The 27252-nt window shown below is 37.7% G+C and overlaps 1 protein-coding gene across 2 annotated transcripts; it reads right to left on the bottom strand.

Moving 5' to 3' along the window:
- Window positions 1-615: 615 nt before the first annotated feature.
- Window positions 616-22034, bottom strand: LOC136255461 (hemicentin-1-like). Of its 2 annotated transcripts, none has more exons than XM_066048233.1 (11): window positions 21926-22034; window positions 11486-11974; window positions 11144-11338; window positions 6252-6551; window positions 5230-5505; window positions 4892-5182; window positions 4525-4836; window positions 4185-4475; window positions 3789-4106; window positions 1084-1356; window positions 616-1022 (listed from the first exon to the last, which is right to left on the bottom strand). In XM_066048233.1, exons 1-11 carry the CDS (start codon window positions 21972-21974, stop codon window positions 859-861), a joined length of 2958 nt encoding a protein of 985 aa, XP_065904305.1. In that variant the 5' UTR covers window positions 21975-22034; the 3' UTR covers window positions 616-858. The 2 variants fall into 2 exon arrangements, with proteins under 2 accessions (XP_065904305.1, XP_065904307.1); XM_066048235.1 differs by having other exon boundaries at window positions 1084-1314.
- Window positions 22035-27252: the final 5218 nt, after the last annotated feature.

Here is a 27252-nt window from a genome sequence, read left to right as displayed (position 1 = left end):
TGAACATCACTTAGCTACATACATGTAGTGTATATACACCCTTAGTTTCCCACCAATAGTTTTTGCGATACATTTTTGAGTTTGAGATATTTATTTTTTAGATAAATAAAAACAGCTTTATTCATAATATACATTTTCATTGGGTCAGCAAGACAGCAACCTCTGTTTTTTGTTGTAAAACCATCATGCAATGATGAATCATTTTCTGCTTGTGCCTAAGTGGAGTGAAATTTTAAAAGTTGTAAATAAACAGACTGCATCTCATGGGCGGATCTAGGGTTTCCAAAGGGGGTGCTAAGTTATACGTGTATTTGGCTGGAGCTAAGAAAAGTAGCAACTGCATGGTTGATACAATCAGCACGCTTTATCTAGGTAGGTCCAGGTATCCCTCAGGAAAAGTTTGCAAATTTAGCTTTCTGATATATATTAAATTTGGCAATAACAATTCACACTGAACCTATTGAATAAGTACAGTGAGTAGGGCTCTGCAATATACCTATATTACCTTTTAGTTATACTGAGATATTAAACAGCCACAATACTATATATACTGAGGCCCAATACCAAGCCGCAGTAGTGAAATATCGAAAATACCAAATATAATATTGCAGTAGCTAATAGTAACATACAAAGAATTAGATGCAGTGATGTCAAAATAAACTCCGTTACAGAATGGTTACCTGAGTAAGTAATGTACAAAAGTACAAAAGCAGTTCATATGTATATAAAAGCATACATTGAAACCTATCATACACGCCAACATGTATACCCACATTATAAAGCTACATAATACTACACATTTTAAGTGTCACACATGTAAAGTTGTTTCAGTTAGTGACCACACACATGTAGGCGTGATTAAACACAAGCTGGTGGAGTAGGATTCCACCTTCCTCCACTACACCACAAAATGAATGGACCATTCAGACTATAACCAAGATTGCAGGAGAAAATAGCAAACTGTCCACCACCTTGAAGGCTTACGTGACCATTGATCGGGTCATGCAATGGTGGGCACATTGCTGCAATAAAGATAACAAAAGCAATATATAACATTTGCATGTTATCTCACATTGTAAATACCTTGGACAGTAACAGAAACGTTTGCCTTGGTAGTGCGCATCACACCACCAGCATTGTTTGTTGATACACAAGTGTATACTGTAGCATGTTGTGTAGCGGTGGGGACAACTAATGCTTGAAATGGAATGTTTGCAACTTTTTCAACAGCTTTATCATTTATATACCACTGTACATTAGGAGTGGGTAGTCCTTCAGCATTGCATATAATTGTCACCTGCTGCCCAACACTGGCTGTAAATGGAGATGATGGAGTAATAGTGATTATTGGTGCATCTAGAAAACAGTACAATGCATTGTAATCACATTAAAACTCATAGCAACCTAAAGATAGCAATTGAAAGCTACTGCAAAAGTTACAATATAAACATTGATGAGAAAATGATCCTTACCAAAACTTGAAATTTGCTTATTTACAGCACCTTTTATACATATCATACAAATCAATTTTGCTAAAATACACTCAGCAAAAACTGTTCAAGTGGTAGAGCACCTGACTAGTGTGTAGGAGGTCATGAGCTCAAATCTGTGTTGGAAATTTTTCTTTCTAAATAGTACCTTTTTGTGCACACCTTTCAACTCAACTTTCAGCGCGAAAGAACTTGGCATGCAAAGCACTTATCGATGTAGGATTTTAGCTAAATTATATGCCCATCACCTGGCAACTCGAGCATTGCTGTAGTAAATCAATACGTGCTTTTGTTTGTTCTTTACAGGGAAATGATGGCACTAGTGTAAGGTAGGATCACTGAAAAGTTGGGCTACATTCCTGTCAAAACCACAGACAAACAACCGTAGTCATTTGTGTACCTTTCTTAACCATAATCAACCTGGGTTCAATCCCAGCCTATATAGGTCATAGCTTTTTTTCTCACTTTTGATGCACTTATTTGTTCTATCTGTTCTGTGCAATTGTAGTTTATCTACAAACTCTTATGCTCACAGTTTTTCAGCACTGGCACATAGACTGCCTTACATCATAGGGACTCTTATAGCACTTTTGTGGTAGGGCAGGTGAATTGCCAGCATATTTGTCCATCTGTAGGTTTGTCCAGTGTGTAGGCAAAAGTTTTTTTCACACTTAATCTGCACGACACTTTGTTCAGATTTACCTCATTAAATAAGCAGCTTGCATGATTGGGTAGGTACTGTTGTACATCTGAAAAACGATATTACTGGTACCATGCAGATACTGAAGTTTACAGTGTGTGCAATTGCTTGACCTGGCACAACTATTTCAGTGATCCTACTTACATCCTTTTACTGTAGATCTGCTTAAAGAATCATACATTACCTCAAAGGTCATTACTATAAAAGGACATTTAAAATTAAAATGATGTTTAAACACCTGCATCGGGTTTTGTATGGCAACAGGTATAGCTGTGTCAATACAACATTAAAACTTAAAGTGCATAGCATAGAGCAAATTCTGAAACTTTGCTTGCCATGTAATTGCAAATTGCGTTGGCTTTAAATTGTGCACAAGTTCATTTATTGCAGAATCGACGGAGCAATTACAAATAATATTTCTCTTTGTTGACAGTAAGGTAAACGTCATATGAAACTGGAACTGTGCTATGTGTACACCACCTGCCATGTGTGTATTGCCTTAGTTTAACTAATCCTGCATGTTTATTATTCCACGACATGTAGGCATAAGGATCATCTCTATCAACTGCATGCTACACAGCAAATTAAACACTGATATTTTATGCTTGGTTAAATTCCCAATGTATTATTACTGTATGTCACATTAGTTGCGTTGCATGTAAAGCAGGTACCAATGCTTTTGTTTGTTCTTTACAACATGTTGAAGGCACTGGTAGGGAAGACTCACTGAATAATTGAGCTACATTCCTGTCAAAACCACAGGCAAACAACTTTAGTGTTTTACATTATACTTGAAGGATGGCACAAGAAATCCTAACATTCTCTAAAGTAACACCATCATGCATGCTACATAGATACATAGTATTTAATTCTTGCTCTCTGTTTCCGGCATGAAAATATTTAATGTGGAGACAGTCCTGCACGTGTGGCAGGTACCAATGCTAGTAGTTGATAAAGCATAGCATATTATTACCCATTATTTTCTGGAAAATTTGACAGTGAAGGAATTTGGTATTTCCCTACCAATACTTACATACTGTTGCTACACATATACATAAACAGTGGAAAATCCAAGGGTCATACCCCCTCCTCCCCCCATCACCACCAAAAAATTGCAATACTCCAATAGAGCAGTCAGTCAAATACCCTAATAGAACAGTCACCACACATAGTTCTATAAACTATTGAGAATCCTCAATAGTTGCTGAGTAGGAAAACCAGCATCTACAGTATTATCCCATGTATTGGCACACTAAGAGTATTTTGCAAATGAAACGCACATGATCCTTCATATTCCATCATTTAGGCTCACTTCACTACATACTCATGACTGATCTCTATACAACTCTTGACTTAAAAAGCAGTATGATATAGACGTTTGTTTATAAAACTACTCTACATCTAAATTGTCAGTCCTGATACATATGAACTGTTTTAGCTATTGGGTGTTTTGCCCCCCAGACCCCCTACTTAATACACCTACTACCCTGGTGTACTCCCCTCACCCAAACCCTGGATCCACTCCTAATAAGTACACTTTACTTTTCTGCATGGACAAACTACAATGTAACTACAGTGTTTCTATAATAGTTTCTCACATTCAACAGTCAGGTTAGTTTTATCCTCAGTGTAGCAATCATTATCATTGAAGGCATGACATGTGTATTCCCCACTATCAGTGTGGTTAACTGGATCAAACAATAAAACTGATTGTACCTGACCAGAAACTGGATTAGTTACATTGTAAACTAGTCTGTGTTTGCTTTCTGATTCAACTTTTGCACCTTCAGAATTATACCAATCAATAGACACAGAAGTAGTGGCATCAACATCATTGGTTGCATTACAAATCAGGGTAGCTTTGTTTCCTTCAAATGCAACTGACTTACTGGTGATGAAGTTGATGACAGGAGGGCCTATAATGGCAATGACAACAACAATAATATATTTAGAAACATTATGTGAAAACAACTGTAGCATATAGCTATACTTACCATATACAGTAATGGTAGCATTGCTGGACACTACACTACCATCATGATTGGTGACAACACAATGATAGACACCTTCAGCTTCTTCTGTGATCACACTAAATATCAGCTTAGGTGATGTGATATCCACAGCTCTGTGGGAAGGTCTTATCCAACTATTACTAGATGACTGGTACTTCTCCCATTTGTACTGAATAGGACCCACACCAGTAGCTAGACATTCTAATACACACTTGCTGTTGTTGCTAACTTTGACGGAAACAGATAATGGTTGCTTGACTATATGTGGAAGAGCTACACAACAATATTATACTCAGTTGCAAATGGATAGATAACAACTTACTCTTGACTTCAAGCCACGCACAACTTCTAGTGACTCCACATTCATTGATAGCTAAACAGCAGTAGGATCCTTCATTTGATAGCTGTACATTATACACTGTTAACTGATACACGTATGTAGTGTAACCAATATCTTCAGAAGATGACCATCTTTTAAATGACTGTTTTGCATTTGAAGGCAACTGCAAAGTGTCATTCTTTTGCCAATCATATACTAGTCCACTATAGCTCCAAGCTAAACAAGAAAATGTAGCAGTTCCTCCAGGCAATACTTCATTGAATACAGATGGTCTGATAATTTCTGCACATTGTACTACATAAAAAGCAAACATTGCAATATAAACTACTCCGTAACTGTATGCACTTACCTGATACATTTAAAACTGCTACTGTTGAATTTACAATTCCAGCATCATTGCTTGCAGTACAGTAGTAGCTTCCCTTGTAATATCCAATACTTTTTCTGATCTCCAGTGTACTTGTTACTCTGTTTAATGATTTAATATTGTTAATTGTAGCTGTTATTGGTAGATGAGAATCTAATTTCCTCCATTCAACTATTATGTTTCCATATCCCTCGACCGCACATTGAAACACAGCTTTACCGGTGGCACTAACTGTTACAGAACTTGGATGTAATATAAGATCAGGTGGAGACACTGTTCATATAGAAATGATTCTATTAAATTTAATTACAGTTTCATACCTGTTACTTTTATTTGCTTGTATTTGGACACAATTTTCCCAGTTGAATTGCTCACTATGCATCGATATTCACCTGAGTCTTTGGGGTGAAGATTATCAAGGACAAAAGTTGGGGAAGTTACTTCTTTTACTCTTGCACGAAGATCATCACCTTTCTTCTCCCACTTATAGGTAAAACCATTGATGTTTGGTACACATGCCATGGACAGTTTAAAATTATTAACATTGAGGTACACTAGTGAAGTAGAAACCACCACTTCTGGTTGAATGGGTGGACCTGTATAGTAGTATATACATTTTACAAGTTGATGTTGTGCAATCAGCCAATATTAATCTTCATAAGGTACTGTACACAACATACGTGTAAATGTGGCAAATGAATTTAATATCAGAAGTGATAAAATTTATTGAAAGATATCCTTTTCATGTATTGTACAATATGTATATAGTACTGGGGGTAGGAAACTAATAGGAGCAAGACGTGGAGATGAAGGGATAAGTGAAGTTGTCTGGCCCAGCTTGAGGCCTTCCACTGAGAACACTTGTTGCAGTCCCAAAAAGCATCTAGCCAACTAACGCTGTTTGGCCAAGCTCACAAGAGCTGTTCCAGCAAAGCCAGAGTGGTATCAGGATGTCATCCACAAAGCTCCAGAGATATGGACAGAGAAAGTAGACCCAGCAGAGTGGCAGGAGTGGAAACCATTAATGTAATAATCTAGTCAAATGTATAAACACATTTTGATTTTTGGGAAAAATGTGCAGATCTTATCTCAAGTATTATCTACATGCTTGCACTTGATACAAAAGGTTAAGTACACTAGTTATCTGCTTCGCTCTACTTTCCTTCCAGGTCTCTCATCATACAAGCTTCGAGACAATTGACTTGGCTGTGGTCTACATATGGTGATAGGCATGATATATGCAGTAAAAGATACAGTATTGTCTTTTAGACTTGAAGCATATGGCATACACCATACATATGCCCTTACAGGCACACAGTACTAACAGAGTATAATAACATACTTGCTAAATCAAGTTTCACTTTTCCTGACACTGCTGCTTGCCTTCCAGCCCACACCACACAATAATAACTACCTACATCATTATTAGTCACATTAGCAATAACAAGAGTACTAGTAGTGACTTCTGGTGTGGATGTTTGATTGACCACTGATTTCCTGGGCAACACTTCGTACAAAACATTACTCCTATACCATTTGATATCTAGGAGGCCATGTCCTCTAGCAGAACATGTGAACACAGCACTGAATGGAGCAGCTGCACTTGTGTCAGTTGGATGAGTGATGATGAAGGGAGGAGGAACTAGTAAACACAACAACACTTTAACAATAATTTATACTCTACATGACCATACAGAACATTGGTGTTACCTCATTCACAAATGACCATATTTTGTTACATGTAGTTAAGCACTGCCATGTAGGACTGAGTCAAATATGCTCAAAATTTTGCCCAAAATACTGTCCAAAATTTTACCCATTGTATGTGACCGGATCTGCAAAAACAGGACATAATCGCATTTTTCGAATTCCTGTATATTAAATATTTATAGTCTGTTTAGCTAAGTGTACCTACTGGCAAAGTTTCAGCTTCATTTGCAGATAACTTTGGGAGGTACAGCCCTACAAAGTAGCGGCAACAGAAAAATCAATCTGTACAGCAAGTATAGGGAAAATAAATTACAGGCGCTTACAAAAGCAGTTGTAACTTACAAACGGATTGAGGTATGGGGCTAAACGTTTCACCATCGTGTTCGCCATGAACAGGGGAATCAATTACTGGGTAAGTTTTCCTTTTACTCACCCTTCTTCACTGCATATAAAGGCACAATGCATGAAGAAAAATTGATCGCATACGATTGCTTCAACATGATGTTAACAAACACTCATAACTTATGTATCCTTGGGTCTACTGCAACGAAAGATAGATTTTCCAACTCCTCTTGAGCAGGGGAATAAGATGATATTCAGGTTTTTATTGTTAGTCCCTTCCTTCACTAAGAGAGGTTGAAAACATTTATGGAATTTTTTCAATGATACGCAAGTATTTCACCCAATATATTCAATGCTTCATACTGTAAATTTAGGCTTGTGTGATTATGTCCTTTTTTCACAGATCCAGTCACATATTTAAATCAGTGAATGCTCTATTAGAGTATTTCACTTTAAAGTGACTGTTCTATTAGAAAGTATCAATATAGTACAATGCATTTTTATTTATTATTATTATTATTACTAGGACCGCGTCACATACAACCAAGTACATACACCAACGTTGCAACCTACCCATTGGGAAAGTAGCTATAACAGTACCATAGGCAGCACTCAGAGCAGTGTGCGTGTACCGGTGGAAATGATATATATGCATACGTACACAGGCAAGGGAGTTTAACTGGCATCAGAAAACCACAATACTAAAACACAACCTACACAAAAATCAAGTTAAATTAGCTATTATATTATATATTGTAGATGTGACGTGTCTCTGAAGATGACTCAGCAGTGAAGTGAGGCTATGCAGAATAAGGGATATGGTGAAGGTACAATTAGCAATTGATCCCAATCAAGCCAATATGGCACAACAGACTCTGTTGTAACTAGAGGACACTGGTGATGTACCAGTATATCAGCGGTGTGGCATTGGCACAGTGATCACAGTCTATAATATTATGCATACAGCCATACACAACATACAGGAGATAGTTACACATTGTTGTGTATGCAGCACTGCATCGGCTTCTTGTTTAGCTATTACAGACTCACAGTAGAGTAGTAGTTAAGCCAAGTGGAAAATAATTCCAGCCGCTAGCAAGCCAGATGAAGGATGAAGATGTATAATACAATTACCGCTACAAGTATTACATTACTCATTACCTTGTTGTTCCAGCTGGTTTTTTATGAGCGCATCAGCTGGTATCCCAACTGGTCATCAACTGGTTGTTCACTGCATGACGCCTGGAGTGCATATCCTGCACACAAAATACACAGTTACAAACATTTAAACATACTTGTAATGTTGTTGTTTACCAGTAAAGTGGCACCTGGCCTCTCCACGGATGTTTACTAATCTTCTCTTTCGAGCAATCTGTAATTAAACAAGGGTGTGGTGCTGGGCGTTATATAGAATTACACGTACGGTAAAGCCATCGGCACGAACAGGCGTACTTATTATACGGTTGTGCCTTCATTCACAGGCGAATCTATCCCCGCTTAGTTCATGTCTCTAGGCCTCGTAGTTTTTTCAAACATTATTTATTTATTATTTATTCATTCATTATTAATGGCGTAATTTTACCCGCATTTCGTATTATTCTTAGTACTTGGTCGTATAATTATTACTAGGATCATGTCACATACAGCCAAGTACATACACCAACATTACAGCCCCCTGGTGAGGCTATTAGGTGGTGAAGGTGCGATCCGCAAATCAACTCAATATGTCACAGTAGTGACAGATACAACACAATGATGGCATCGTAACTAAAGGCCACCAGTAGATAAAGTGCCAGTACATCGTTGGTGTGGTAATGGCACAGTGATGTGTACATAGTATATGTGATTATGTATACAAAACATACAGGAGAGAACTATACATTACTGCAGTATTGTATGCAGCAATACATTATAGGCAACATATCCAATATACAGTAAAGTATCAACATCAATTAGAGCTAAATAGGGTTCATCAGTGGTGTAGCAATGGCACAGTGATAGGTGACACACTATAATTATGCATTCACAACCTGCAGGAGATAGCTACACAATATTGTAGGAGTATACAAGCTAGATGAACCAGATAAAGAAAGATAGCCAAGCCAGCCAGAACCTAGTAGCTAAGCCAGGTGAAGGCAAAAATGATTAAACATGTATTGGCCTGTCGCTCTGCTGCAGTCACTTCACAGACATTTGCTAATCTTCTCCTTTGCGCAATCTGTAATTAAGCAAGGGTGTGGTACTGGGCATTATATGGAATTACACGTATGGTCAAGTCATCAGCATGAATGAGCGCAACGATTATACGTTTGTGCCTTTGTTCACAGGCGAATCTATCCCCGGTTAATTTATGTCTCTAGGCTTCGTAGTTTTCTCAAACATTAATTATTATTTATGACATAATTTTAACCGCGTTTCGAATTATTCTTAGTACTTGGTTGTATAATTATTAATGCTTTACAGTGACCAGCACTGAAGGTCTGACAGCAACATGTGCAGCAGCCTTAGATTTACCTAACCTTACAATGATTACAAGGGCTGAGACTTAAATGACTTATAGTTAGCTACTAAGGTGAAACAGAAAAGGGGTCAAAGTAAGGAAAAATCCCTCCAACCCCATTTGAGTGTGTTGAGTGCTCTATTGCAGTTTCCACTGACTGTTCTATTAGAAAATGTCAATTTATTTTCGTAGAATTAAACTCCACAATTTGAAATATCCATCCAATATACTAGCATCATGCTGGCATAGCACTCCAGCCTATTATGTTGGCATATTTGATCAGGTCTACTGCCATGTGTGTGGATGGAGTCAAGAGACTAATACAGCATGCCATAATGAGGCAAAGTCACATACTGTATTAATCTTAAGAGTGCTGTATTCATTGTACACACAAGCGTAGGCAATGCTTTAAGTATCATAGTGTATTTCCTAGTTATCTTGCTTGGAGTGTTCATCTCAAGTACTTAAATCCTTTCAATTTTCGTCCATACTATCAGTAAGTGGTTCGTATAATCTATTTCTAGTCATGGAACAAACAGGTAGAATTAGTTTTGCTAGTTTTGCAATTTGCATAGTTTCGCATGCACTGTCTGAGATAATAGTCCTTTCATACAGGTAACTGTACTGTATTTTCGCATAACTGTAGTGTATCTGCCCAAAAGTCTAGTATATGCCCAAATACCACACAATGTTATTAGTATAGCACTTATCGTGATGATTATGATGAGGACGATTGGCACAAGAAGGTCTTAATAGTAGTGTACTACCCGCACCAAACTGACTGTAATATTAGCTTTGATTTGATGGAATACTAGAGAAGTTGTAATAGCATTGTGTTTCTTTTGTAATGCTCTAACAGTGCACATTTTTTGTGAGGATTTCTAATAGAACACACATAGAATGTTCTAGAACAATCTAGATTTTTCATTGAAAATTATGAACTTTTTTACTACAGTGGAATCTCAATTATCTGGACCCCACTTATCTGCATTCTTGGGTAACTGAACTACAGAAATGACTGCTCTATTAGAGTAGTGACTGTTCTATTAGGGTAGTTGAAATACTGATATTTTCAAACTTTTTATTTATACACAGTTTCAGAGATACGGACTTTTCAGACTTATGGACCACCCAAGGGGTTCAGATAATTGAGGTTCCACTGTATTGAGTAGATTTTAGCTAGAAGTTTCATCTATAAAGAAATTAAGTGAGGTGATCAGCTGTGATAGCAGCGGCTCAGTGGTTAAGGATTTGGGTGTTCAGTATGGAGGTCTCTGGTTCAAACACTGGTAAGTTTTTAGATATTGACTATTTCACGCACATTTTTTACCCCACAGTGACTGTTCTATTAGAGTATTTTGACCCTGTGATTCACAGTTCTTTGGTTTTTGCCTTGTGACTCTATAGTTGTCAATGCGATTTCTTTTAAACCACAAAAGATTTGAGCCATGATGGTTAACCTATATACATACCAATTTTTAAGTTATTCCCATAAGTGGTTTACCCTGTAGGCGTGACAACAAGATGGCCTTTTTAACACAAATAATCATCCATAGCTCTATGACTATTAATCAGATTTGTACCAAGCTTGGTACGTGATTGTGCCGCAATACGTTCTTAATCTGTAGCAAAGCTCACACACACTGTGTTAACATACATAACATCTTAAAGTGTTAACATACCTCTTCTACATACATCACCAATATCACTCCAGCTTCCATTACTCTGACAGGTCCTCATGTCACTACCAGCTAGCTCATAACCAGTGTTACATGTGTAACTACAAGTGTCTCCCTCATAACCCACTCCTATACTACCAGAACTACATGATGTTATCTCCCCATTGGATGGTGTTGTGAGGTTATTACATTGAATATCTAAACAAATGAAACGTTTAAGGTGATTGATAATTAAGTAACTTAAAAGGCATTTAATTGAGATACAGCACATAGATGAATATCATGTACATATGATATTGAAACGTATTATAGTCAGCAAAAAAGTTACTATCATCATATACTCACCAAGTGTGAACTGGATCAATGGCTGTCGTCTATTAGACATGATGGCATTATTAAGATTCTGTGATGAAGCACTAGATCCAACAAATACATTGTACACGTATTCATCTGTTCGTATATCTTCCAATACATATCCAGTATCAGGTGGATTATAAAATCCTATAACATCTCCAGATAGAAATTGTATTCTGTTATTTCCAGTAAGTGAAATGTTAGCTTCTAGGTTGGCTGACTGATTGTTGAGGTGGCTTGATTGTATCTGAACTCCATCAACTAAACTATAGAGATGTGGAGTTGGTAACTGTCTCCATACTTGTATATAAGGAAAATTAGTCCCAGTGTCACGAGTTGATATCCTAACCCTGATGTTGGTTATCCTGCCATTACAAGTAAAGGTGAGACGTGGAACAATTACTGTTCTGTCAGGACTAATGAAATTATCACGACTTTGCTGAACATTATCAACATCATTTATACAAGTCTGTCCACCTTCTGAATGACAACCATAACAGTGAATGATCAATCAACAACCAAATAACATACTATACTAACACATGGTAAAGGTATAACATAAATGTGTCAAATATACTTCTTTATCTATTTATTTTACTTTCTACTGTAGTCCAACATGAACTTACAAATTAAACCAAGCCATGAATATCCACACCCATTTTGCAATCACAAAATGTGAGATGTCTGTGTACAACAATTTTGTTTTTCTTTATAATTATTGCCTGCAAGCCAAGTGTTAGGTGGGTGAGATCACACCTAAATCACTTTGTGCCATCAAATAACTAATGCGCATGTTCAGCAACATAAAGATGCCACTATAGTCATGACACATGACATGTCATGACATAAAGCTCCATGATATATGACATAGGCTTCTTTATGTCATGACATAAATATCTCCTAATAATGCACACTTTTCCATTCATTTTGATCAAAAAAATCTGATGCAACAAATATGAGAAAAATTGACAAAAAATTATGAGTAATGTTGGTTGTTGATGTCATAGTTAATATTGCTGATGTTTAAGTTGATATTTTTGCATGTTTGAATCAAAATAGCTATACAGTTTCATAAGTAATAGCTTCAGTTGTGAATTGCTTATTTTGTGACATACGACATGTCGTGACATAAACCTCTATGACATGTGACATAAAAATTTCTATGTCGTGGCATCCCTACAGCAACACATCGAATATTTCCGTATGCCATACCAGCACCAACGCCACCAAGCCACATTAATACAGTAAAATTTAGTGATTTTTAATGTGATTCCTTGTAAACCACTGAAAGGACTTTTTAACCTACGTACCTACAGAGGGGTGTACGTTTAAACCTATTGTCAGCTCATTCCATAAGCAGATTTTCCTGGTAGGCATGGCAGGTAACTTAATTGTGCATTATTTTTTACATGTGGTTGGTGCAATTCTGTTATAACTCCATGGTTGTTACATAGCGTGATTTCTTTTAAACCACAAAATATTTTCACTACAATGGTTATTCCATGCACAGACTGATTTTCACTAAAACAGTTTGTCCTATGGCCATGAACAAACACCTTTGAAAAATCACATGCAACTATTTTGTTCTTTAACTGAAGTGTATGAAATTTGGACTGTAAATATGCTGCACTGTGCTCTTACTGCCCTCAAAATTTGACTAAAGCACAAGCGAGTTTTATAGCAATTTTTCTGAAGATGAAGAAAAACATGAAGAAAACTAAGATGAAGTTTCAAGGCACATGCCTCAGTGATGGAATCAGTTCAAATTTGAAACAGGAGGTTCCCTACCCCGATAGAGTTCATTTTTCATATCAAAAAATGGTTAATTTACATTCAGGCACTATAGAGCTATGGATGTGAAAATGGCATTTAGCCATGCACTTGTCTGTTGTGCACCTGCACTCGATACACACTATATCATATGTCTTGACATATACCACTTTGACACTTCAGATCAAAAGAAACTACAGGGTTATATAATTGCCCTGACCACAGGGTGATATCCCTGTGATAACATAATACTTTGATACTGAGGAAATACAAAGCATTAGTGAGCTGCTTAAACTTGTACATTGTGGGTTTGAGGTATAGCAATACATTAGTTCATATAGTTAGGCTAAGTGTTCTCTTGAAGGATAGTGTATTGTAATAATTATAGTTGAACAGTTAGACATCAATGATTATTGGTGTTTGCAATCTGGATATCGTTTTTCTACACAGCACATTTTAACCATGTGACAAGATGGTTCAGAGTTCAGTAAAGCAATGAAATATTTGTACATTCCTGCTCTGGTTGTGAGTCTTGTTACACGATGAGAACGAACTTTCAAGACGCTATAAAAGAGACATTGGAACAAATTAAGATTCATTTAAAAAGATCGAAGCCATCTCGAGATTACTTACTGATGTCATCGGCACCTCCTTTGTGACCAATGTTATTCAATTAGTGTCCCCAGTGTCTGGGGACGGCTCAGAAGTAAACAGCTATTGGAATTGCACCAGACCCTTTTTCCCCACCCAATACATGGAAAAAAGCGGTTTGACCACACGAGACTATGAGGACCCCACCCATTAATTAACATGGAAAGCTATATACCATATGAAAGCCCGCTTTCCCTTCTACCCAAACATCTAAAAACCTTACAAGAAAACACATCTCACGTACTTTGAAGTGAAGAAAGGCACGTTATTATTTTTCACCATAGCATAGATATACAGACAAGTACCCAGGATTGGAATCATCTCATGTGAGCTCATTAACTTCAATACAAGTTTACGTTTTTCACTCCAATGATCCTTAATCATGTGCTTGAGGGGTGCACATTCTTCGTCTGGCAAACCACAGCTGGCTGCTGGTGACATTTCCCTGGAAGTTAGCAAGGCCAGGCTTTAAATAACTGACTGACTGTATGTGTGTTTTTCATCTTTATATTGCCACCATTGAAAAAAAAAAACTACTTCAATACAACGTTTTCGCTGGATCATTGTTACCCCCTTTGAAAAAGGCGGGATAGTGAAATCATTCACAATACGTTTCTGTAAAATTTTAACATGTGAGAGTGTTTGTTTAGTCATTGGTAAACCTTCCTCGTGATAGGGGGTGGTTAGTTAGCGGTAGGGCCTGGTTTGTAGGTGTGTCTCTCGATGCGGTTGGCCAGTGATGTAGCCACCATTATCGAAGGAACCAGATTTATAGCATACGGCAACTAATTATTAATGTATTAGGAAGTAGTCACAAGAGTAGAACTAGTCTTCTGTGTGATAAATTCGAAGATATTGCTACTTTCGGTAACAATGATCCGGCATGAAAAACCGGATGATTCCAATCCAAACAATTATTATTCACAATCATATTGAAACAATTATTCGCGTTGTACCTTGTATTATGACTTAGGTTATTTTCTAGAATTTCATTTATAAAAATATTTACCAGGACAAGGCCTTGATTAAAGCAAGATGGATATGATCCAATAATGATAGCTACCACAGCAGTAACAGTAGGGTGTTACACTATTCAAGGGTATGATGCAATTAAAATACATTTTATTATAATTTTACTGAAACAAAAACATTTGAAGCACACCACACTGCAATACTATTTGGGAGTGAATGTGGCACAATTTGAGTAAATATGATTTAGGTTTTCGTTCTTATGCAATTGGTCCCACAGTGTGCATTGTATGAAGATTCTACTGCATTGCATGGTTTCTTAATAGTGGATCAAGAGGAGAGTAAAGAAATAAGTGTCATTGAAGAGGAAGATGATCAACTATGGTGTGTATGTTGTGAAGAAGAAAAAAGCTGTAAACTTCGCTGGTTCCACTATAACTGTGTTGGATTATCAAGGAAGCCATCTGGCTCCTAGAATTGTGCTGATTGCAAAACATAAACATGTTTCAACTATATACTGAGTCGTGTTGTGATTAATATAATAATTTAGTTGAATATTATACTTAGATGTTTGTTTGTTTTTTGGATAATTTTGTGCAGTAATTGTTTACAATAAACTGCATGCTGTGAACTGTGTAGAATATTCAAGCATAAATAGTTAGCTAGCTAGTTTAGAGCAGAATGTATGTGTGGAGTGGCAATCATTTGTATCTGTGGCTTCAGCACATAGTTTAATCTGACCAGAGATATTTATACATTTAAAAGTAACTAAAACTCAAGAGGGCATCCATTACACATAGCCTGTCTGCCACACCGCAATGCTCTCAGCTGTAGTTGCATAGTAGCAACCTTTTATCAATCAGAAACACCAGCCACTGAAATTGTATGAATTTCAATCTACCAGAAACAGAAAAAGCCATGCAAAGTAAAAGCTGAATAATATACTATACACCGGGTATATACCTACCACTTCAAAAAGGGATTAGCCATCTTTTTAGTCAATACCATTAGTGGTAGACATGCAATCAAAAATTGTTGAAAGCCCGCGCTGTGGACTGCACTTCACTAATTACAAAACCGGAACTAATACAAAATCATGTGTAATCATTACTCCAGTGACATCCATTTTATTTCAATTGCAATTCATAGTATAAAAGGGATTTAAAATAAATAAACCATAGATATTTAGAAAGTAGAAGAGTTTCCCTTCACCGCCATATAACAAATGGTTGATGGATTGCAGATCTAGTCTGTAAATAATGGCTGTCCGTGATTCAATCTTTTTTTATACGTATTAATCGAAAATGACTTCGCAGGGCTGCTGCCACCAGATAAACAAGCTGAGAAAGCTGACACTTGGTGTGCAATGCCCCACAATCTTGAACTACCTAAAGACATACAAAATGTCCTGTTATAGTGGCCTCAATTCTGGAGCCCGTCCGATATTAGGTGAGTTGCTCTACTATATAGTAAGTGCTGTAGCACATGATGAACGGTAGAGAATTCTTAGGACAATCTTCACAATTCCACTCAGTGCCCTGCTCGCCACACTATTCAACATTTAGTGTCATGAAGGTTCCAAAAGGGCTCTTAACAAGAAGGACACTTAATTATATAGAATACACAAAAATATGTCAGTCCAGTATTCCAGTCTATTGAATAGTAGCTAAAGCCCATAATCTGACTGCATTGTGTGGACCATGTGTCATATGTACTGGTCGAAAATAACATTCATCACATGACAAAAACCCTTGGGACTTTTGCAATACTTCATATTATCAAAGGTGAACGCCCCTAAAAAAATACAAAACACGTAAAATGTATCGAAATTATATGATTTCTGACAGTCTTAAGTGGGTGACAACTATGGCTATGCAAAAAAAATACGACCTGCTACATACTTGCCTGCCTACAAGGATAACTTACCCAATTATTCAAAGCCTTCTTTGCCACAGATACCTCCGTCATTTCGTGATAAACAACCATGCTTGTTCTATTTCACCCATGAATATTGTATTGTGGTATCCCACCATCACCAACTCTTGTGAATTTTTCTAGTTGAAAAAGCTAGCTTAATTAGAAAATATGGTTGAATAAACCATAAATGGGTATCGCTCCTCAATTACCCACAGAAGTGAGAGCAATAGAGCCACATTTGATAACCGCCTTTTTGCTGTTTCCTTACACTCGCTTCACATCATGTTTATAATGGCAGAAAAACGCTTGGAAATCTGGTGTTTTGATATCAATACATGAGTATCTGTTAAATGAGCACCCTTTATATACCGGGTAGCTATTAACAATGACTTTATGAAGCATAAGTCTTGAGAGATGAACCATCATTATTAAGCAATGAGATACAAACATAAATGGTGATTTCCTACTCGCTGCTAAGCCCTACCATTCTCATTTCTTTAATTGTGGCCCCATTGCACAATGTACCACTGAAACAGTAAATGCCTCACTGGGGTTGGTTTGGTGTGTTGAATGATCTATATCTATCTGTAGGGAATGGATTATTGGCTAGCAATAGAGAGAGTCATTACTAAAGTGTTTTCGAAACTACACTCTGATATTACTGATCACTTACGGTAATTGTTTTCTAGCAAATTGTCCAGAAAGTATACACAGAGTCTTGGTGGCCGACAAAGATCTCAAGTACTTGAAAAATGGAGAGGTACTAATTGGTCTATCGAGCTTACCAATGTGGAAATTGTTCCATTGGCTAATATAAACGTAAAAAAAAGTCTGTGATAATTTTTTCTTCAAAATCCAAAATGGATCAGTTAAGAAAAGATCTAAAAGAAACCTAGTAAGAGCCTCTGTGATGTGACCAATAAATGTGAAGAGTTAGAAAAGTCTAAGAAAGAACTTTTAGCTAAATCAGAACTACCCAGAAAATGGAAACGTGTGAAATCTTAGCCAGAATACTGTGAAAAGTACAAGAGAAAAAGGATTAGAAGGTTTGCTGATACAGTTGGTGCGGTGTTAAATGATGAAGATTTTACATATGAGCATGTACAACTACTGTACGCCGTGCTGATACAGGAGAAACAATGGCATTTGAAAACAAAGACGGAAGACCAGTAATATCTGTCAAGGAAGCATCACAGGAGAATAAAGATTGCTCAAAATTTATACATCAACGAGAAATATAACATATCTAACGAATCTTATCATGAAATCTCGATGACTAATCCAGATGTCCTAAGTGAATACAGCTTACTTAAGGCAGCTAAGCAAATGGATTAAAAGTGCACAATTCAGGAGACACCTGGACAAGTAATAGGTATCCAGGAGTCTCTGAAAGAAAAATTGACCAGACGGCTAGAGTACATACTATTTTGTGATGCAACCTTACAACAGCAAAGAATTCTAGTTAAAATAACTGGTGATGGTACAATCATTTTAAGAAGCATGTACGTTTTGGTAATTACCTTTACCTTAGTTATGTAAAAGTAAAGAATGCCCCAATTCACCCTTGTGGATCACCTCTTACAGCTGAAGATTATAACAACTTGCGAGAAGCAGTAGGAGACATTGCAGAGGAAATAAAGAACATTACAAGTATAACAGTCAACAACTTAACATGTGAGATAGAATACTTTCTAGGAGACTGGAAATTCCTTGCAATATGTTCACGTTTGAAAGCAGTATGTATCAAACTCTTTGATTAACTGAAAAAAACAACATCACATTTGATAATTCAAATTCATGCCACCAACTGGGTGAAACTATTTAAAGAACTTTACCAAACAAACCACATTACCCCATATATGCATCTACTTGTTAGTCATATTTCTGAGTTTCTAGTGGTCCATGGAACAATTGCTGTCTTCTCCCAGCAGGAATTAGAAAGTTAAATGACATTGTTACAATTTTTTTTCTTCGTAGCACTAATCACAGTGATAAAGAGTGTCTAAAGTAAATTATTCTAAAGGTTATGTGATGTGTGTTGTAATTAACATTGTACCTGTTTTTATTTTATTTTTTTCTATTACAACAGAGGTGTAATGCAAGTACACTATGAACTACACAGTCCAATGATGTCACTCCATTGTGCTAGAGTACCATCATCACGTACAAACGAAAATACTAACTGATAACCTTCAGACCTGTTGCATTGTGCCATCAGTTTCAAGCTGATAGTCCACTTTCCCCTTTGTCTCTCGTAAATAAAACTTCACTGTGCCAGGAGTAACATAGCAAAAGTCACCTGCAGCATTTAGTCTCCTTATGTACCACTTAGCTCCAAGCAAGTCATCAAAGTGTATCATATGTGGTATAGTGTAAACTTGCACCCTTGAACTCCCAGCCTTGGAGTGAAGTACGCCTCTAACAACAAGAGAATCACAAAATATCTTGTCAAATGACATTACTATACAGCACATAGGGTCTCCTTTTCTACTGAATGTAAGAGCCTCTTTGATCCTGACTGCCAATTCTCACAACAAACAAAATTGCTGAATTGATCCTGAAGGGAACTCCATCAAATCATCTTCTGAATCACTATTGCTTATATCTTCTCTTGCTCTCCACTCATCAAAGTCTGTACTGTACCCTACGTATATAACCTTTACCTGTGAAGTTTCCATGTTTTTATCTACTATTTCTAATCTGTACAGTTTACGGTTAGCTTCACCTTTAGAGTCACGCGGCATATCACAATTATTAGTCCTTTTACTTCTGGGAAGTTTCACATTGGCCAGAGACACATAATCACCCCTGGGGATAGAGCGTTTTGGTCGTTGTGCCATCTTGCCAACCGAAGAGAACAATTTCGAGTGAGAGTTCCAATGGGGTTTAACAAGATTCAAATCACTATTCAATCCTGGAAGAAGATATTGACCTAAAACTAACAAGTACAGTTATAATGGTATAAAATCTATTCTCTAATGCCAGGTTAGAATTTTTCAGCTAGTTTTCAAAGCTTAAAAGAAAGAAGTGGTTACTGAACTGAAAGATTTTTATTTTCGTGTCTAGTAGTTGCCCCTACCATTTGGCTTTAGGGGCCACGAAAAGTAGTATTAGCATTAGGGTCGGGTTCAGCTTTGGTTTCTTCTTCACCTTTAGGTTATGCTCTTCTTACTATATATATATACTGCGACTACTCCTTAAAATGTCATTATTTAATACCAGCAGTTTTCTGATAGTTTTCAGAAGTCGAAATTAGTAGCACGTGATCCGGCGGTATGGGATGCTGAAACAATATAATAAGATTGCATGCAGCCACAATTATTGAGCCTGCATTGAAAACTTCAGAGATGTCTATGGATATGATTGTACAAGGATTGTATGTAGTTCTCAGTGAATGGGATTATGTCAGTCAGTAGTGTAGCCATGGGTGGGCACGTGCCCATCTAAATTTCTCTGGGACAGCGGTGCTCGCTCACTAATGACATTATGAACAAGAAACGAGTAGTGCATACCTTGGCAGGGCCATAATTTCATTGTAAATCAACAGCTGATATTGAGACAAGTTCAATAATTACATCACGTGATCCGAGTTGATACGATGTTTTCTATTTAATGCATGGCATCACGTGCTCCAAATTTTAGACGAGGAAGAAAAGCACAAGGAAAGAAGGAATCCAGTTTTTTTCACATCTGGAATACTAAATTGTGAGTAGAATGAGTTGTGTACAAGTGCAGATGAGCCAAAAGAGAACAAGACAAGGAGGTGTAATAAGTTAGTTTTCATTTCTAGCTTCTATATCATCCATGCAGTAGCATTAGACTAGTGAAATAAGCTGTAGGAACAACAGCGTAGCATATTATTAGCTAGCTAGATACATTTATGAACTTTTGAAACAGTTTTTAAACCAAATGTACATAGAGTCCACTAAGGATGCACTCGCATTTTGTACTAGTTAGTTGTATGGGGTGAAATGTTTGGGTGAGTGTGTTTACCCATCTCTGAACGGTTGGCTATGCCACTGATGTCATTGTACATGAGACCAGCCAGAAAGTACAGCTTATCTAGGTAGGATTAGCTAGTTCAGATACCATGCCCATAATACATTATTTGTAATATACCCACATGTAGCTGTAGCTAGTAAGAGCACAGTACAGTGTAAATGTATTGGTTAGCTGACAATTTTGCTATAACCAGTACAGGGAAACCATGCTGATATAATGACATGGAATCCTAGGCTGCTGGTTATAAATGTGATAGTTGGTTGCATGATGCGGCTCCATCTTGAAAGAATCTCACTCATTCTGGATTGCTCAATTTGACGGCCCTGCTATATACACATTATTCTTGGTATGAGTGGTATTGATCGTCGATATAAAGTACCAGTGGTCAATAATACAGCGTACACTTCATGCTGCTATGTTATCGCCAGCTGTCTATGATGGCAGATGAAAAATGATCACATGATAAGGGAAGAGTAGATGGTTCTAACAGTTCAAACTGAGTGCTGATAGGCCATTCCTGCATGTCGAGTTACATTCAAGACACGAAACTTGGTCGATATATAACAAGGGGGTGTCACGTCGGCTCACGCTGTAGGTAGATCTGCGACCGCGGTCAAAGTCTAGACCGGGGAAGGAAAATTTCACCTTGACCATTGACTTGCAGCATTTATCGTCTTTGACCTGTGACTTGAGTGTTTCTTGTCGAACTTTTGACCTGCACTTATTTCTCATATGCACCTGCGCTTGTAACCTAGTATATTTTTTTAGTGCGTGCTACTAGCAGCTGGGAGAGAAAAATCATAGAAATGTCTGCTGGAGCTTTAAAACATCTTAGAGATCCTTACTTCTTGTGAGTTACGTATAATCCTGTAAACTTGATAATAGCTACGTACAGTTTTCGATTGTGGGCTTCGAACCTTCCGTATCGTCTTTACCCTTGACCCACTGTAAGAGCTATTTAGTGACCTTGACCGTTGGCTTAGAGTTGACCGCGGTCGCAGATCGACCTACAGCAAGAGCCTGAGTGACACCCCCTTGTATAATCGATCGCTTACGCTATAACAGAACCATAACCATAGCCGGTTCACTGACTAGTCATACTCTAACCATGCTCTAACTCACTAGTGCTCCATGCCAGCAGCCCCAGTATCATGTATTGGTAGACTCTCATTTCTCTATCAGGTCTATCTAGTTGGCAGGGGACTCGTTGATTGGCACGTGAGACCGAAAAATCAGCACCAGTGTACGAAGGCAAGTTATAATAACCGGAAGCGGAATCAGGAATGGAACGGAACGGTCACTCTGATAAAACTCCACTATCGAGCACGCAGTGTTGGGCAAGTTACTTTGTAAAAGTAACTAGTTACATATTACATATTACTTACAACTGAACTATTTAGTTACAGTTACATATATATTACCCATAAAATAAAATAACTATAATAATATTACATAATATTATCTAATCCAAAACAGCCAAGCTGTAAAAAAAGTGTGCGGCCCTCAGAAAGGCTATGGTGAAAAAAGATGTGAAATCCAAGGTGGCGGCCAAGAAATGGCTGTGATGGTAGGTTAATGGTAAAAGTTTTAATAACAACAATTCTGGTGAATTATTGTGCCGCTTGGTCAATTGGCACAAAATTCACCTGAATTGTCGTTATTAAAATTTTTACCATTAACCTACCATCACAGCCATTTCTTGGCCACCACCTTGGATTTCACATCTTTTTTCACCATAGCCTTTCTGAGGGCCGCACACTTTTCTTACAGCTTGGCTGTTTTGGATTAGATTTCATTTCTTTTTGTATTTGTATACCCCAAAGCCGGCCTATGGCCAGCTTTGGGACTTTTTAAACCTATGTTTTATTTCTTTACTACAGGAAGAAGAAAAGATGAAGTAGATGTACTTTAAATATTTTATCAGTAAATGTACAAATTATATATATGTGACCGGATTTGCGAAAAGGGGTCTTCCACACACATCCAATTTACGAACTTTGGTAGTTCATAATGTCAGATAGGAAAATAGTATTGCCTTGAAATTTGGACAGTGATGAGTAACAACATAGGTTAATACACGAACAAAATTTCAGGTTAGTATCTTCTTTGAGCACAAAGGTATGGTCATTCAAGTTCATAGAATTGGATGTGTGTGGAAGACCCTTTTTCGTAAATCCAGTCACATATAATACATATGTGACCGGATTTGTGAAAAGGGGCCTTCCACACATCCAATTTGCCAACTTTGACAATTGATAACTTCAGATTGGAAAGAGCTATTGCCTTGAAATTTGGGCAGTGGTGATTTCTTTGCAGCTGAACTCTCTACAAGGTAATTTCTTCTAGCTGATCTCTCTACAGGGAGATTTGTTTGTAGCTGAACTATCTACAAGGTAACTTCTTCTAGCTGATCTCTCTACAGGGTGATTTGTTTGTAGCTGAATTCTGTACAGGTGATTTGTTTGCAGCTGAGCTCTTTACGGTTTCTTTGTAGCTGAACTCTCTACAAGGTAACTTCTTCTAGCTGAACTCCCTACATGGTGGTTTCTTTGTAGCTGAACTCTCTACAGGTGATTTGTTTGCAGCTGAGCTCTTTACAGAATGGTTTCTTTGTAGCTGAACTCTCTACAAGGTAACTTCTTCTAACTAAACTCTCCACAGGGAGATTTGTTTGCAGCTGAACTCTCTACAAGGTAACTTCTTCTAGCTGAACTCCCTACATGGTGGTTTCTTTGTAGCTGAACTCTCTACAAGGTGACTTCTTCTAGCTGATCTTTCTATAGGGTGATTTGTTTGTAGCTGAATTCTGTACAGGTGATTTGTTTGCAGCTGAGCTCTTTACAGAATGGTTTCTTTGTAGCTGAGCTCTCTACAAGGTAGTTTCTTCTAGCTGATATCTCCACAAGGTCACTAGTTTGTAGCTGAACTTTCTACATGGTGGTTTCTTTGTAACTGAACTCTCTACAAGGTAACTTCTTCTAGCTGATCTCTCTACAGGGTGATTTGCTTGTAGCTGAATTCTGTACAGGTGATTTGTTTGCAGCTGAGCTCTTTACGGTTTCTTTGTAGCTGAACTCTCTACAAGATAACTTCTTCTAGCTGAACTCCCTACACGGTGGTTTCTTTGTAGCTGAACTCTTTACAAGGTAACTTCTTCTAGCTGATGTCTCTACAGGGTCACTAGTTGTAAACGAATTCTCTACATGGTGGTTTCTTTGTAACTGAACTCTCTACGAGGTAACTTTTTCTAGCTGATCTTTCTACAGGGTGATTTGTTTGTGGCTGAACTCTCTACAAGGAAACTTCTTCTAGCTGATCTCTCTACAGGGAGATTGGTTTGTAGCTGAACTCTCTACAGGTGATTTGTTTGCAGCTGAGCTCTTTACAGAATGGTTTCTATGTAGCTGAACTCTTTACTAGGTAATTTTTTCTAGCTGATGTCTCTACAGGGTCACTAGTTTGTAAATGAATTCTCCACATGATGGTTTCTTTGTAGCTGAACTCTCTACAAGGTAACTTCTTCTAGCCAATATCTCTACAGGGTGATTTGTTTGTAGCTGAATTCTGTACAGGTGATTTGTTTGCAGCTGAGCTCTTTACAGAATGGTTTCTATGTAGCTGAACTCTTTACAAGGTAATTTCTTCTAGCTGATGTCTCTACAGGGTCACTAGTTTGTAAATGAATTCTCTACATGGTGGTTTCTTTGTAACTGAACTCTCTACGAGGTAACTTCTTCTAGCTTATCTTTCTGTAGGGTAATTTGTTTGTAGTGGAATTCTGTAAAGGTGATTTTTTTGCAGCTGAGCTCTTTACAGAATGGTTTCTTTTTAGCTGAACTCTTTACAAGGTAACTTCTTCTAGCTGATATCTCTACAGGGTCACTAGTTTGTAAACGAATTCTCTACATGGTGGTTTCTTTGTAACTGAACTCTCTACAAGGAAACGTCTCCTAGCTGATCTCTCTACAGGGAGATTTCTTTGTAGCTGAACTCTCTACAGGTGATTTGTTTGCAGCTGAACTCTCCACATGATGGTTTCTTTGTAGCTGAACTCTCTACAAGGTAACTTCTTCTAGCTGATCTCTCTACAGGGTGATTTGTTTGTAGCCGAACTATCAACAAGGTAACTTCTTCTAGCTGATCTCTCTACAGGGTGATTTGTTTGTAGCTGAATTCTGTACAGGTGATTTGTTTACAGCTGAGCTCTTTACAGAATGGTTTCTATGTAGCTGAACTCTTTACAAGGTAATTTCTTCTAGCTGATGTCTCTACAGGGTCACTAGTTTGTAAATGAATTCTCTACATGGTGGTTTCTTTGTAACTGAACTCTCTACGAGATAACTTCTTCTAGCTGATCTTTCTATAGGGTGACTTGTTTGTAGTGGAATTCTGTACAGGTGATTTTTTTTGCAGCTGAGCTCTTTACAGAATGGTTTCTTTGTAGCTGAACTCTTTACAAGGTAACTTCTTCTAGCTGATGTCTCTACAGGGTCACTAGTTTGTAAACGAATTCTCTACATGGTGGTTTCTTTGTAACTGAACTCTCTACAAGGTAACGTCTTCTAGCTGATCTCTCTACAGGGTGATTTGTTTGTAGCCGAACTATCAACAAGGTAACTTCTTCTAGCTGATCTCTCTACAGGGTGATTTGTTTGTAGCTGAATTCTGTACAGGTGATTTGTTTGCAGCTGAGCTCTTTACAGAATGGTTTCTATGTAGCTGAACTCTTTACAAGGTAATTTCTTCTAGCTGATGTCTCTACAGGGTCACTAGTTTGTAAATGAATTCTCTACATGGTGGTTTCTTTGTAACTGAACTCTCTACGAGGTAACTTCTTCTAGCTGATCTTTCTATAGGGTGACTTGTTTGTAGTGGAATTCTGTACAGGTGATTTTTTTGCAGCTGAGCTCTTTACAGAATGGTTTCTTTGTAGCTGAACTCTTTACAAGGTAATTTCTTCTAGCTGATGTCTCTACAGGGTCACTAGTTTGTAAACGAATTCTCTACATGGTGGTTTCTTTGTAACTGAACTCTCTACAAGGAAACTTCTCCTAGCTGATCTCTCTACAGGGAGATTTCTTTGTAGCTGAACTCTCTACAGGTGATTCGTTTGCAGCTGAACTCTCTACATTATGGTTTCTTTGTAGCCGAACTCTCTACAAGTTAACTTCTTCTAGCTGATCTCTTTACAGGGTGATTTGTTTGTAGCTGAACTCTCTACATTGTGGTTTCTTTGTAGCTGAACTCTACAAGGTGATTTGCTCTAGCTGAATTATCTCTTTCTATAGTTGCATGAATTCCCTACAAGGTAACTTCTTCTAGCTGATCTCTCTACAGGGTGAATTGTTTGTGGCTGATCTCTCTACAGGGTGACTTGTTTGTAGCTGATCTCTATACAGGTTACTTGTTTCTAGCTGATCTCTTGAATTCTCTTCAGGGTGACTGCTCTATTAGGATGACTGCTCTATTAGAGTATCTCGATCTCGCACTTGCTACACCAAGTTGGATTTCGTGTTATAACTCCGTAGCTTTAAGTCTGATTCTTCTACACCATTGAAGAGCCTTTCTAAGATGATAACTCCATCTGTACAGCGATTTTCAAAGCATTACCCCAAGTGGTTTATCTGGTATGCGTGGCAAGCAGTCGTTTTTTATTAGCTAATCTCGATTGCGTAATTGTTACACACTGTTGGTTTTTTCGTTGTATCTTCCTGGTTTTTAGCTCGGTTTCTTTCAAACCACAAAAGGTTTGAGGTTCAATAGTTAACCTATTCACCCACCGATTTTCAGCTTCTTCCCATACGCGGTTTACCCTGTAGGCGTGATAACATATTGGTGTTATTTTAAGTGAATAATCGCTCATAACTCTTTGCCTGTTTATCGTATTCCAGCCAAAGTTGGTACAGAGATGCGCCTTTATACCCCCCTTCTGTGTGCCAAATGTCAAGGCGATCGGATATGGCGGTCGCGTTTTATAGCAGTTTTTGTAAGTGTGCGAAAAGAGGAAGAAAAATAAGAAGAAAAAAACGAAGAAACTAAGCCAATTTTTGAAGTCGCATATCTCGGGAACGCTTGAAGCGATTTCGCTCAAATTTGGAATGTGGAGTGCTGAAGGTAGAGGGAGTGTCCACAGCAAAAATCGTCTTGTTTCATCAAGGCAGCACAGAGCTACGGATGTGCGTTTTCTTTCTTCCTGTCAATATACTCACGGGTGTTACGCGCCGGCTTCTTGGGCCGCACGACACCTACCGTGTGTCTTGATATTACCGTGTTTTTCAGGTTTCTTGCGAAAATCAAAGCATAAACGTGATCAAACACGTGATCTGTAATTCGAACTCGCAAGGCATTTAAAGTGAATATTCGCACCTTTTGCCGATCATTGTACATGTTCAAGTATTGGTAGTATGCTGCAAGTTATGTAAGCCTTGCTAGTTCGAAGCACGGATCAC

The sequence above is a fragment of the Dysidea avara genome, chromosome 5 (assembly GCF_963678975.1).
Source record: "Dysidea avara chromosome 5, odDysAvar1.4, whole genome shotgun sequence".
Classification (NCBI taxonomy): Eukaryota; Metazoa; Porifera; class Demospongiae; order Dictyoceratida; family Dysideidae; genus Dysidea; species Dysidea avara.
Note: the sequence above shows the minus strand (reverse complement) of the source record. Positions and strands in the feature narration are given on the sequence as shown.

Excerpts from the sequence above, each read along its gene's own strand:
- LOC136255461 (XM_066048233.1), bottom strand. The coding sequence starts at position 21,974 with ATGAGAGTCTACCAATACATGATACTGGGGCTGCTGGCATGGAGCACT. Across the intron at positions 4,476-4,524 it reads TGCGTGGCTTGAAGTCAAGA|CTCTTCCACATATAGTCAAG; the intron begins GTAAGTTGTTAT and ends ATTGTTGTGTAG. Across the intron at positions 1,357-3,788 it reads AACTAACCTGACTGTTGAAT|ATGCACCAATAATCACTATT; the intron begins GTGAGAAACTAT and ends ACTGTTTTCTAG.